The sequence below is a fragment of the Nyctereutes procyonoides genome, unplaced genomic scaffold (assembly GCF_905146905.1).
Source record: "Nyctereutes procyonoides isolate TBG_1078 unplaced genomic scaffold, NYPRO_anot_genome, whole genome shotgun sequence".
In the NCBI taxonomy this organism is placed as follows: Eukaryota; Metazoa; Chordata; class Mammalia; order Carnivora; family Canidae; genus Nyctereutes; species Nyctereutes procyonoides.
This window is the reverse complement of record NW_026575135.1, coordinates 62582566-62596417: the sequence shown is the minus strand read 5'-3', so window position 1 is coordinate 62596417 and position 13852 is coordinate 62582566. Positions and strand designations below refer to the sequence as shown.

The 13852-nt window shown below is 41.0% G+C and overlaps 1 protein-coding gene across 1 annotated transcript; it reads left to right on the top strand.

The window, feature by feature from the left end:
• The first annotated feature begins 8474 nt into the window (after positions 1-8474).
• FTMT (ferritin mitochondrial) lies at positions 8475-9472 on the top strand. Its single transcript, XM_055302442.1, is given in 2 exon segments — positions 8475-8796; positions 8799-9472. Coding segments are annotated over 2 exon segments (738 nt in total). The 5' UTR covers positions 8475-8592; the 3' UTR covers positions 9333-9472.
• Positions 9473-13852: the final 4380 nt, after the last annotated feature.

Below are 13852 nucleotides of genomic sequence, written 5' to 3'. Positions count from 1 at the left end.
TACGTCCATGCTCCAGAAGTCCCCTGTGGGATCAGTGCAAGTTATCCCATATTCAGGCCCCACAGTGAAGTGAAAAGATTAGTGCATCTAGATCAAAATGAAGGGGGAAAAATGCTATCAAAGGTACCAAGAGAAGGACGCCTGGGTGGCTCAGTGGTTGAGCATCTGCCTTTGGCTCAGACTGTGATCCTGGGGTCCTGGGATCCAGCCCCACATTGGGCTCCCCACGGGGAACCTGCTTTCCCTCTGCCTTTGTGTCTGCCTCTCTCTCTATGTCTCTCATGAATAAAAAAATAAAATAAAATAAAAAATCTTTTAAAAATATTTTACTTTCTTCTGTGGTCTCCTGACTTGTCATGGTGTTTTAATGTAATTTTAGAGGGGGGAAAAAAAAACCTTAACATTTTTATTTATTTATTTATTTATTTGTTTATTTATTTATTTAACCTTAACATTTTAAATTATCAGCCTGGATTTCACTGTTCATGTTTAGCTCATGCCATGAGTGATTTAAATATAAATATGAGCTATTAACTTATATAAAGGATCACTGAAATTATACAATTCATTTGTTTTAGCTTGTCCATGCACATATATTTTATTGTTACCAGAACAGTGGAAATGCTACACAAAACGGACTGAATTTTTTTTTAAGATTTTATTTCTTTATGAGAGACACACAGAGAGAGGCAGAGACACAGGCAGAGGGAGAAGCAGGTTCCCCGCAGGGAGCCCGATGCAGGGCTAGATTCCAGGACCCAAGGATCATGACTTGAGCTGAAGGTAGATGCTCAACTGCTAAGTCACCAAGGTGTCCCGGGACTGAACTGTTTTTATTTCATTTCTTGATGGGCACACATTCAACCAACATGCCGTCTTTGGCTTACTGATTAAGGAAGTATTGAAAGGAAAATGAACTATGGGTTGTTTCATTGCCCCTTTTTCTACTATGTCATCACTTTCAGCAGAAATGACCACCTGACACAGGGAAGTAGAACACTAGTAAGAGAAGACCTGCTGAGTCTCTTTAGTCCTTCATGTCCCTGGGAATGCCACAGACTTCTTTCTGCATTCCAAGCAAATTCTGTTTCAAAGGGAAAAGGCAGCTCTGAGGCCTGTAGGCACCCTAGCTTCCTCGTCACAGATACAACACACTTACTTTGTACTTGCATTCAGGGGCGCTGCCTTAACATTCATTACGGCTCCACCAAAATCCCATGCTCAGGCTCTGGGAGTGCTGTGAACACTATATGCCCACAGGGAGGCAAGGAATGACAAATACACAAAAAGCACTTGTCTGCTCATGTGCGTACTCCACTGCTGCCGACCCCAGACTGTACTTAGAAAATACAGGTTCAAAAATAAGATTATTATGACTTTCAAGACATCATCGGCAGAGCACTAAACCAAGCCCAGGGCTTGTCTCAGTGTGGGATGCTACATGATTGCCCAAGCCCATGAAGCTAGCCTACTCTGCATGGAATTTTGCTGAATCACACTCTTTCATTGTCCCCCCACTGTTCCCCCCCACCCCACAGCATTTGATAAATCACTTGCAAATGAGACCTTTTCTGAAAGTTTGCTTAGAAATCCAACCTAAAAAAGTTTTTTATTGAAAACGTCCCTAAGAAGCAAATCTAACATGTGATTCAGGAACTAGATCAATTGCTGGACATGTAACAAAAGATGTCTGACACCCACCTTCCACAGCACTGATTCCTAGGATGCCATAGCATTGCACTTGCTAGAATTTCTACCTGTGTAATTGGGGACAGACAGAGGTGGAAGGAGATAACCTCACTGGTGCAGTATCTTTCTTGATTGAGGGCTTTGGTGGAAATGTGGAATTGATTTGGCTTGGCTGAGCACTGCTGATGTGAGGAAAGAAAAGAAAGAAAAGAAAAGAAAAGAAAAAAAGATAAGAAAAGAAAAGAAAAGAAGGAAGGAAGGAAGGAAGGAAGGAAAGAAAGAAAGAAGAGAAAGAAAGAAAGAAGAGAAAGAAAGAAAGAAGAGAAAGAAAGAAAAAAGAAGAAAGAAAGAAAGAAAGAAAGAAAAGAAAGAAAAGAAAAGAAAAGAAAAGAAAAGAAAAGAAAAGAAAAGAAAAGAAAAATAAACTGACAGTATTAATTACCAGACTAATGGAATGAGTATCAGAAATACTCCATGGCAGCATATAAAGAGTTCCTCATCTCCTAGAGCAGGAGTCAGCAAACTTCACAATTAGGGCCAAGACTGATCCACTACTAGCTTTATAAATAAAGTTTTATTAAAACACAACCATGCTTACTCATTACATAGTCTATGACTGCTTGCAATACATTATAATAGCAAAGTTGAAGAGATGCTACAGGGACCTCATGGCCCACAAGCTTAAAATATTGATCTGGCTTTCTCTAGAAAAAGCTTGCAAATCCTTGTCCTAGATTCTGAGAGCAACCTGAGCTGCCTCTAACTTCACACAAACTTCCCTCATGTGGGCTGCATCTATATAAATTTTCCTCTTATGACAACACCAGTAACTGAAACAACACAGACCTTCAACCAGGACAATCTCATTTTAACTTGGTTATATCTGCAAAGACCCTGTTTCCAATAAGGCCTATGCACAGATCCTTGGTGGACAAGAATTTTAGTAGGATGCTATTCGTCCCACTATACCACTATATCAACAGTTAGGTTCAAATCTCAGCATGGCCCAAGAAGGGAAATACTGGCCTTGCTAAGGAATAGAAGGATTATAACTAGAAATCCAGTGGCTAAAACATTGGTACGGTTTAGGAGTCTAATGATTTGTGGCGTGCCAGACATATCCTGAAGGTAGAGTAGGAATTACCATACCTTGCACACAGATGAAAAAAAAAAAAGCAAAATTAATAAAACAGAGTTTACTAGACCTCTTCTAATTTTAGAGGCAGAAGGCACTGTGCTTGAGAGTTCAGTTCTGACTCATTTATGAAGTGACCTGGAGGTTTCCCCATTTTGAATGGATCTGAGAGTGAAGTAAAGAAAGTGCTCCACCACTAAGTCCAAGCACTCCCTTTAGAATTTTGAGAGATTTCCTAGTGATAAAATACAGAATAGCAATAAATCTCCTTTTCTCAAGACAAAGTCCTTTACTCCTCTTTATAAAACCCTCAGGGGGAAAAAAAACCCTCAGATACTCCATTAATAGCAGTTGTACAATCCATAATCCATATTGCAGTGATCAATGGACTTCTATTCACCCTAGCTTTGTCGCATTTCAGGCTTCTAACAGCAAGAAATTTTGAAAGGGCCAGGATCAGTAATAAAGATGAAATGCTAAACCATGACTAACTATGTTTGAATGTAAAAGAGAGAATAGAAAGAGATGAGAAAAGGAGAAAAAATGTCTTCATCATAAATACAAGTATAAAGGGGTAGAAGTACTTTTCAACTTTCCTTTTTCTCATTATTTATGACTGCTCCCATCTATTAACATAAAAGTGGAAAATGTTGTTGGTATACTTTCCAAGGTAGGTAAATTCTAAAAATATCTAGTATTTAAAATAAAATGCTCTACAGAAAATAATATAAAAACATGATCTATATATTACATATATCAAAACATTATTCATTGGATTACAACCCATTTTCATATAGTCCTTAAATTTCCAATTGGCAAAGCATTTTTACATAGAAAACAAATACTTCATCCAATAAATCTATAAAGCATAACATGGAGGATATTGTTATTCCTTTTAAGTCTGAAAACAGGTGTGCCTGAATGGCTCAGTGGTTGAGCTTCTGCCTTTGGCTCAGGGCATGATCCCAGGGTCCTGGGATGGAGTCCCACATAGGGCTCCCCACAGGGAGCCTGCTTCTCCCTCTGCCTATATCTCTGCCTCTCTCCCTCTGTGTCTCTCATGAATAAATAAATAAAATATTTTTTAAAAGTCTGAAACCAGCAAAGTACAGAGCTTTTCAAATAACTTACAGCAAAGCCATCTCCTAGTATACCTTATAAATGTGCACTTGGCTAAGGTGATACCCTATGTGAAATAAATTTTCCTATCCCCATTTATTTGGGGGATAGAAGCATAGGACTAGGAATTTAAAAATGAGATAGGTTGCCAGTGGGGGAGGGGGATGGACAAAATGGATGAAGGGGAGTGGGAGCTCCAGGCTACCAATTATGGAATGAATAAGTCACGGGGAGGAAAGGTACATCACAGGGAATATAGTCAATGGTATTGTAAGGGTTGTATGGTGACAGACGGCAGCTACACTTATGATGAGCATAGCACAACTTAGAGACTTATGGAATCACTATGGTGTATACCTAGTGGGTCAACTATACTTCAATAAAAAAAAAATAAGTAGGATGATAAGCTGTACCCATAAGGACACACACACACCAATACACATTTAAGTATACACAGGCATGTGCCCATATACAAGAAATTATAACATGATATGATATACTATCAGTATAAACAAAGTCTTCAACAATAACAACAAAGTAGTGATTCATTCCAAATGAACTTATCTAAGACCTTAGAAAATAACATATTTGATGGGACCTAAAAAGATGAGATGTACTTCGTGAAGAAGTAAAAGAAGGGAGGACAGGACAAAGGAGAAGTAAAGGGAGCACCAGAGAATCTCCAAGGCTTAGAGGGCTGTTCAAGGAAGAGAAGAAGCCATTAAAACTGAGGCAGAGGACAGCCCTGGTGGCTCAGCAGTTTAGCGCCGCCTTTAGTCCTGGGCATGATCCCGGAGACCCCGGATCGAGTTCCACATCAGGTTCCCTGCATGAAGCCTGCTTCTCCCTCTGCCTGTGTCTCTGCCTCTCTCTCTCTCTCTCTCTCTCTCTCTCTCTCTGAATAAATAAAAAAATCTTAAAAAAAAAAAACTGAGAAAGAAATGGCTTGCGAAGAATGGTGGGCCATGGTCTAGGTTTGTACTTTTGGTATAACATTGTTTACTATGAACACTGGAAATCAAAATGTCCCTAAAATTAAAAAAAAAAAAATCCTTGTATTTTCAACATCTAGCAAAACACATGACAAACTTTGTAAGGAACAGGAAACATTTTTGACAGATTAGCATGGAATATTTCAGTGTGTATTGTGTTTTATGATGTTGTTTTGCATTACATTTCACGTCCTTCATTTGTTTTATAGCTATGTTTTTTTTTTACCTTGGGGATAAGCATTTATATGAAAAGCATCATTTCTACTAAAACACTAGTAGCAGCAGTTGGCATTTAATACTAAACAATCATTTTCAGATCCTCTCTTTAGGGAACTATGTTTTAGGAGTTGCAAAAGTTTAGAGAAAATAAAAGCAAAGATGGATAGAGAAAAGCAAAAATGAGTAGGAAATTTCTTGGTGAATATCCATCGCATTCTGCTAGCAGAGACTAAGTGAAACTAGATCTTAGGCATCCACCTCTATTTACAGTACACTTTAAGAAGCTCATTTGAGACCAAAGAGCTTACTACCAAACTACAAGTTTGATATGCCCATATTATAAAAGAAATTTTACCTCACTATCCCTACATGATAACAGTATAATGCATGTAAGCATACTGTGTAAGCTGTATAAGGTTTTCCATATATAATAATTATTATTGCTTACTGAATAATATAAAATAAATGGTCTTGAATAATTAAATAGAAACTATCCAATAAGAACTATTAAAGAATATCCTGAGTGCTTATTCTGTGCCAAGCTCTGTGACAAGTCCTCTGCATAATTATTTTATTGAATCCTTTCAGTGACCCAATGTAAATAAGTAGGATCTGGAATTTACAACTGAGGAAACTGACCTAGGAATGTAGTCTGACTTGCACAAGGAAATCTAGGAAAGTGATACGGAGAAAGTAATATGCTGATAACAGAAAGAAGGCCTGAATATAAGCAGCAATAATATCAGAGACTCAGATATCAACCAAAAGATATCAAATAACCATAAGAAAAGAAATGGCCCAGGATGTAAAATGGGCAGAAGATTTGTACGCTTCACCCAAGATACATGGTTGGCAAAGAAGTATGAGAAAATGTACTCAGCATCATTAACTATGACAGGAATTCAAATTAAAAATACAAAGAAATGCCAGTATACACCTACTAGAATGGCTAAATTTTAAGTTTTAAATTAACAAGAAATAAGTGACAATACCAGTGGTTGTAAGGATGTAAAGGAATTTGAACTCTCACATAGTGCTGATGGAAATGTAAAATGGTACAACCATTTGGAAAAAAATTTGAAGTTTCTTAAAAAGTCAAACATATGCTTAACCATATGATCCAGCCATTCCATATAAAGTGTTCGCCTAAGAAAAATAAGCATATACAGCCATACAAAGGCTTGGACAGAAATGTTCATAACAGCTTTGTTTCAACAGCCAAAAACTGTAAACAAGCAAAATGTTCATGAGATGGGAAAAGGTTAAACCAGTTGTGTTATATATCTACACAATGGAAGAACTATGCAACAACAAAAACTATTCATACACACTACAACATGGGTAGATCGCAAAACCACCGTGCTGAGCAAAAGAAACCATGCAAAAAGGGAATTCACACCAATTGTTTATATGAAATTCTAGAAAATGCAAACTAACCTACATAGTGAGGAAAAGCAGATCAATGGATGCCTGGGATAATGTGGGGCAGAAAGTGGCAGGAGGGAGTGATTATAAAATATAAAAGAACATGAGGGAACTTTGAGAGGTGATGAAATGTTCATTATCTGGATTTTAGCAATGATTTCACAGATATATACCTACGTCCAACTCTATCAAGTTGTACATTTTAAGTATCTGCAGTTTATTTTATGTCAATTATACTTCTCGAAAGCTATTGCAAAGGTATATATTTACTTTTGAGCTTCTGTGATTTTTATTTTAATCTGTGAGAATTATTATCAACATTTTAACCATGGTTCTCTCTGGGTAGAGAATAGAAATTTCCTGAATTTTCTTCTGTTGAGTTAATCCTCATTTTCTCAATACACGATAACAGTTACAACATTCTTTTAAAACCAAATACCATTTTAAATTTATTTTTTCAGACTATTTTATTTATTTATTTTTTATTTAAAAACTTCTTTTGGCAGATGGACTCCTGGGACTGCCCAAGACCAGCCCTGAAATGATGACCGATAAAGCAGAGGAGTTGGCTGTTTGGAGGAAAGCCAAATGAAACATTTTGGAGAATCCACAATTCATCCTCCCTCTAAGAGAAGGCCAAGCCTGGCACTGCTGTCAGTGAAATAGGAAGCACAGGGAGCATCCCACCCTGCAAGCTCAGCTATGTCCTTGAAAGATGATGACTCCAAAGTTATAGCAATGTCTGTGTTGGGAGAAGTGCCAGAAAAAACTGCCAATACCAATGGAAATCAATGCTGAAATAAAGCATCAGTTAAAAAGGGAAATTTGACAGTTTTGATGAAAATATGAAAGAATTTTCAAATTGCTTGAAGGAGTGAGCAGATCTCCAGAAATGTGGAAAAAAAAATTCATACATGCCATAAAGGAAACAGCAAGATTTAAAAGCCAAGACTTAATAAGGCACCTGGAAAATACACTAGAAAAACTAGAATCTGACCACTTTCTCAACAAAGATAATCACACCTCAAATTTAATAATCTGATTATTGAAAAGATCCATGAGAAAGCAGAACCAGTTTGCTGTCCTAGGATGCAACCTGGTATTGTTGACACTTCCTAGCATGTTAGCTAAGAAAATTTATCTTCTTGAGGCTAAGAAAAAGCATTGGAACTTCAACATTACAAGTCTGTTAGTAAAAGCTGGGCATTTGCCCTTAAAAAAAGAAAAAAAGTTATTTTACTTGACACACAATGTAACATTAGTTTCAGATGTGCAACATAGTGATTCAACTTCTCCACAGCTCTGCTCTGCTCAGACTGTATGTATCTGCGTTAACAAAGACCAGATAAATAACCTCGTGTTTAGAACTAGTTCATATCTTCTTCCTACTTTTCTAGTGCTTTATTTTGCAGTAAAGATGCATTTTATATTTAAAAATAAAGTGACTTTTTTAAAAAAGCACTCTTACTACAGACTCTTGAAAATTTGTACTAGCAGTCCTTTCAGTCAATTTATAAGCATCCATTTTGGCTGCGGACCTATTTTGTTTCATCCTATTTCAAGGCTCTGCCCCCCCCCCACATACACACACACACACACACACACACACACACACACACACACACGCCTCGAGCTTTGGAAAGAAAGAGTTCACAGAGGGAGGGCAAGCATCGCTAGATCCCTCCTTCCTTTCGCCCGTCCCAGCGCCTGTGTTTTGGACAGCACTTTTGACTTCGATGAAATAGTAAGTCACAAAGGCCCACGGGCAGAGCCGGGGCACCGCTGAGTCAACGGGGGTGCGCCCTCCCGGCAGGTGCGCCCCGCCCCCGCCCCGCCCCGCCCCCAACCCCCGCCTGGAACTCGGCGCCCCGGGAGCGCACCGGGTGTGTGTGACGCAGTCGCCGTCGCCTAGGGCCGCGCTCGCCGTCAGACCTGAAGCTCCCGGCGCCGGCGCCGGCCGCACGCTGTGCCGCCCTGGCCTGCTTCCCCCGCTGGCTCGCAAGGAGCCGAGCCATGCGGCCCTGGTTCTGGCTCCTCTCCAAGCACATCAGCGCCTCGCTGGTGTCCCTGCGCTGCGCGCGCCCGGGCTTCGCACTCCCGCCGCTGCGGGCCTCCGGGCGCCCCTGGCGTCCCCGGGCCCCCGCGCCCCTGCGCCCTCTGGCCGCGGCCGCCGCCTCCCGGGACCCAGCCCCGCCCGCCCCCGCCCCCGCCCCGCCCGCTCCCGGGTGCGCCAGAACTTCCACCCGGACTGCGAGGCCGCCATCAACCGCCAGATCAACCTGGAGCTCTACGCGGCCTACGTGTACTTGTCTATGGCCTATTACTTCTCCCGAGATGACGTGGCGCTCAGCAACTTCGCCAGGTACTTCCTTCGCCAGGCCCGGGAGGAGGCCCAGCACGCGGAGGGGCTGATGCGCCTGCAGAACCGGCGGGGAGGCCGGATCTGCCTGCGGGACGTCAAGAAACCGGACCGGGACGACTGGGAGAGCGGCCTGAGGGCCATGGAGTGTGCGCTGCTCTTGGAAAAGAACGTGAACCAGTCGTTGCTCGAATTGCACACTCTGGCCTCAGACCAAGGTGACCCCCATTTGTGCGACTTCCTGGAAACGCACTATCTGAATGAGCAGGTGAAGTCTATCAAAGAACTGGGTGATCACGTGCAAAACCTGGTTAAGATGGGGGCCCCGGATTCCGGCCTGGCAGAGTACCTCTTTGACAAGCACAGCCTTGGAAACGAAAACAATCAGAACTAAGCCACAGGCTGCCCTCCTCGCTGCCCAGGGTGGGCCAAGACCCAGAGTCTGCAGACTCCTGCTTCCTTGCCCTTAAAATGAACTTCTATCTTTACACCCACTTATGCTGTACCAATAAAGTGACTTGTAGAGAAAATGTACTTAGCCTCGTGTTAGCAAGGTCTTTTTGTCCAACATCAAGATCATTTTTCCAGCCTGAAATGTAGCCCAGGATATTATGATACAAAAAAGACTGTGGAAGAGCACTGAAAGTAGAGGCAAACTTTCTCCAGTTGCCAAGTATTATTCCGATCCCGGAACCTTAACTAAAATTCTGTGATTTTTCAACTGAGAAAGTGCCCCTTATTTTCAAGGCCTCATGCTAAAGCTAAAGTGGGAAAACATGTTAAGATAAATATGCAAATAACTATAACACGTTGGAGAATATATATAGTCCTGTAAAAACCACACATGTAAAATTCTAGGGCTACTTATACCCTTTCCCAGTATGTTCCAAGAAAAAAAGTAAGGTCTGGCAGTGTTTTTAAAGGATTTTGTGATCAAATAAATTCAAGAAAAGCTGAGCAAAGTATCAATACTGGCCTTGGAAAGTCACAATCTGTATGAACATTTGAAGGGCTCTGGGAAGTCTTGCAATTAAAAACAACACAAAACAAAAAATCTTGGATTTCTTTTGTTTAGCTCAGTGTTGCCCAAACATATCCAATCTCAGCTAATTTGTATGTGTGTGAGTGTGTGTTTTAAATGATAATCTAGGTCTGTCTGATTACAGATTGTACACTTCACCACTGGACTATACAGCCTCTCTGATAACATATCAAAAAGGGTGAATACACTGCAGAAAACACTTTTCTGTGCCCTTTAAAAATGGAGAAGAAAGAACATCAGGGTGGGAAAGTCAAGAAGAAATCCAGGAGGGACACCTGGGTGGCTCAGTGGCTGGGCATCTGCCTTTGGCTCAGGGCATGATACCCAGGTCCTAGGATCAAGTCTCACATCAAGCTCCCCGCAGGGAGCCTGCTTCTCCCTCTGCCTATGTCTCTCTCTCTCTGTGTCATAATTAATTAAATTAATTAATTAAATTAAATAATTTTTTAAAAATCAGGAAGGAAGGAGGCATCAGCCAGACAGATGTTTTCTTGGGAGTTGGGGGTGGAGGAGGCAGGAGAAAATAGAAGACTATTTGGTCAGCAGGCCCTGGGCTAAGACCACTGGGTGGGGCTGGGGAGATGGGTTGGAGCCAAGTGTGGAGAGAGAAGGAGGTGCTCAGACTTAATTTGTTGAGCAATGGCAGTGCTTTGAATGATATGCTAAGAGTTGACCAATCAAGAGTTTAGTTGTAGAGAATACAAACCTGAGAACAACTTGAATGTCTGTGCTCCTTTCAGTCCTCTGAGAAGCATGCCAAGATGGGATTAAGTGTATAAGAAATGTCTCAGGTGAAAGAGAAATGCCCTTGAAAATGGGAAAGGAGCTAGGAGAAGCCTGGAGAAGACTTCAGACTCCATGCAAGTCTGGTCCCGAGGGAAAGAAGAAAGGAAAGTTGTGTGTGTGGCTCTAGGTAATGTTCTACCAGTGGTCTGGGAGACCCATAAGCCAGAGTCACTCATCAGAGGAATCCCAGGTCTCCCAGAAATGGGGCTGCATAAGAACATTTCCGGAGCTTTGTTATTGACTGGGAAATGCGGGCTTGCAACAAGCTAGGAGATGAATTGATTTGCGAGCACGGCAGCAGGGGTCCTTGGCAAATTGTGCTCCCTGCAGACCCAGATCTGAGAGGCTCACACGCATGACTGCACAAACTCAACAGAATGGTTTAGATTAAAATACCATACATGGAATGCCCTACAGCTATTAAATATGATTTTGCCAAACACATAATACTGAGAGCAGAAATTCACAATGTGTCTTCTGAAAAGCAAGCATAAGGCTGGGTTTCGTTATATAATTGTATACAGACAAGTATAGGGAAAATAATAGAGATGCATACAAAATGGAAGTACCTATACCAACAAACAAAGCTGGATAACCTCTTAATGAGATTGTGTTAGATATTTATTTTCTTTAGCTGCCTCTCTTTTTAAAATAAATTTGTCACGGACATCCATTACAGTTATTATCCTAATAAGAATAGTAATGATATAAGGTAAAGAGAAGGCGGTAAGGGTCTGAACTATGGCAAAATCAATGGAAATAGAAACAATGAGATGCTGGTAAGTGTTTACAGGAAGAATGTTTTAAATTTGGCAAATGATTGAATGGGGAGAGTTACAGAAATGAGGTACAAGAAAACTGATAGATCTCAGATCTGTGTTACTGGAGGAGAGGAATAAAAAGAGATCTTGGATAAGAGGAACAGTCAGGTGTGGGGAGTCCATAATGATGTGCTTTTGATTAAATGGATTGGCCCCAATTTATTTCTATTCTTAGGTTGATTTATTGTGCTGCATGTGATCCTATTACATCTCTTTAGAAAATTTCCTCTTCAGTTCTTCTGGATGAGTGTTTTCCAAACTGCAGACTACAACCCATTCGTGTGTCACCAAATTATTTAGTGAGTCACTACCCACCTTTTGTTAATAAAATAAATCTGAACAGAAGTGTAAATAAGTGAAGGACATTGTCTCCTGAAATTCTTGGTTTGTGTGTGTGTCTGTTCGTGTACTTACCTTTTCATAGTGGTAATTCTTATTCTATGTTGCTGTCAAAAACATATAATAGCTATTGTCCCAGACAAATCTTTTACATTCTCATCTCAGATCTCTTTCTCTTCCCACTCCACACTGTCTGTTGATAATCCTCTTATTTCACTGAGGATTTAGAAGGAATCCCAGGAGAACCTCATATTTTCTTATCATTGATCACATGCTTGCCTTCGTATTCATGTGCAAAGCATTCTGTTCTGCTACTATGGTTGAAGCATCTATGCTACTCCCTAAAACTCACCTCCCAACAGTGCCCTGAGTCCCAACTCTCACATTTATTGCAGGACACAAGGCCATCACACCTATAATCTTGTTTTCACTGGTATCATCAATTTTGCCCTCCCTACTGATTGGTTCTCATGAGAAGCAAAGATGATGTTATTTCTCTCTCTCTCTCTCTCTCTCTCTCTCTCTATATATATATATATATATATATTTATTTTTTTAAGCCACCTTTGGACTAGCATTCCCTCCAGCAAACACTAAGCAGCCATCCCCTGCTTAGCTCTCTTTTACAACAAAACCTAAAGAAGTCATTACTGCTTCCTGTACCTATTTATTCTGTTTTCTCTTCATCCCCTACAAGTAAGTCTGTGTTCACTGTTTGCCACCACACCAACCATTTTATTTTTCCACCAAGATTTATCTGTGACCTCTCCACATTGATAAATCTAGTGCATATTTCTCAGCCTTCCTCTTACTCAACCACCTAGCAGGACTTGTCATTTCATTCATAATACACTCACTGGCTGTTGTTTGTCTCTCTTTCTAACTGCTCCTCTTCTTCCTGAACTTTACATATTAGAGGGTCCCAGAACTCTGTCCTCACTTCTGAGTCTCTTCTTCCTCTTTTTCTATACTTGCTCTTTAAAGATCCCACCAGTCCTGTGACTTCTATTTAAGTACCTATCTGTTGTGTTCCAGTCCAAGCAGGCAACATAGGAAGACCCTGAACTCACCTCTTCCATCGAACACATCAAATTACAGCTATTTATAGAATCATTCATCCTGAAGAACTAAACAGCTACTGAACAACCAAGAGAGAGAGAAAATGGAAGCGAGACAGAGGTATAGTGACAAAGGCAATCCCCCTTTCAGATACTGAGAATGGTCAGGGGAGTGACAGTACTGAGGGACTGGGAACAGAGTCCTCCATCCTTGCACAGAAAAAAAAAAATGCTGCAGTTTCAGAGTAACTAGTGTGTAAAAGAGAGAACACTAGAACTCTCCACATGGAGGACTAGCTGTGGGAACACTGTTTAGGAGGTACTGGAGAAGCTCACCATTTGCGTTCCCCCTTTACCTTAAAAGCTTCTACTGGAGCAGGGTCTGGATACCATAACTAGTGGGTCTGATCATCACAGGGAGCTTGTGACCTCAGCAATCTCAGGGTTTGCAGACCCACACCAGCCTGGGTCATACTGGGAAACAGGAAAAAAATCTGCATTTTAAAGAGCCAGGGAGCTGTGGAGATACTCTCTCATCCTCCACCCTAAAAACTCAGACCAGCACAGTGAGCTTGCAACCTCTATGAGCCAAGGGTCCACAAGCCCCAATATCAGCCCCACTGGCACTAGGGCACAGAAAATAAGCCGATTTTTGGAGTTTGGGGTGTTTTTTTATTTAAAAAAATATTATTGTTTTTATTTATTATTTTCATTTTTAAAGATTGTATTTATTTATTCAAGAGAGACACAGAGAAAGAAAGAGGCAGAGACAGAAGTAGAGGGAGAAGCAGGCTCCATGCAGGGAGCCGGATGTGGGACTCAATCCTGGGACCACGGGATCACCCCCTGAACTGAAGGCAGGAGCTCA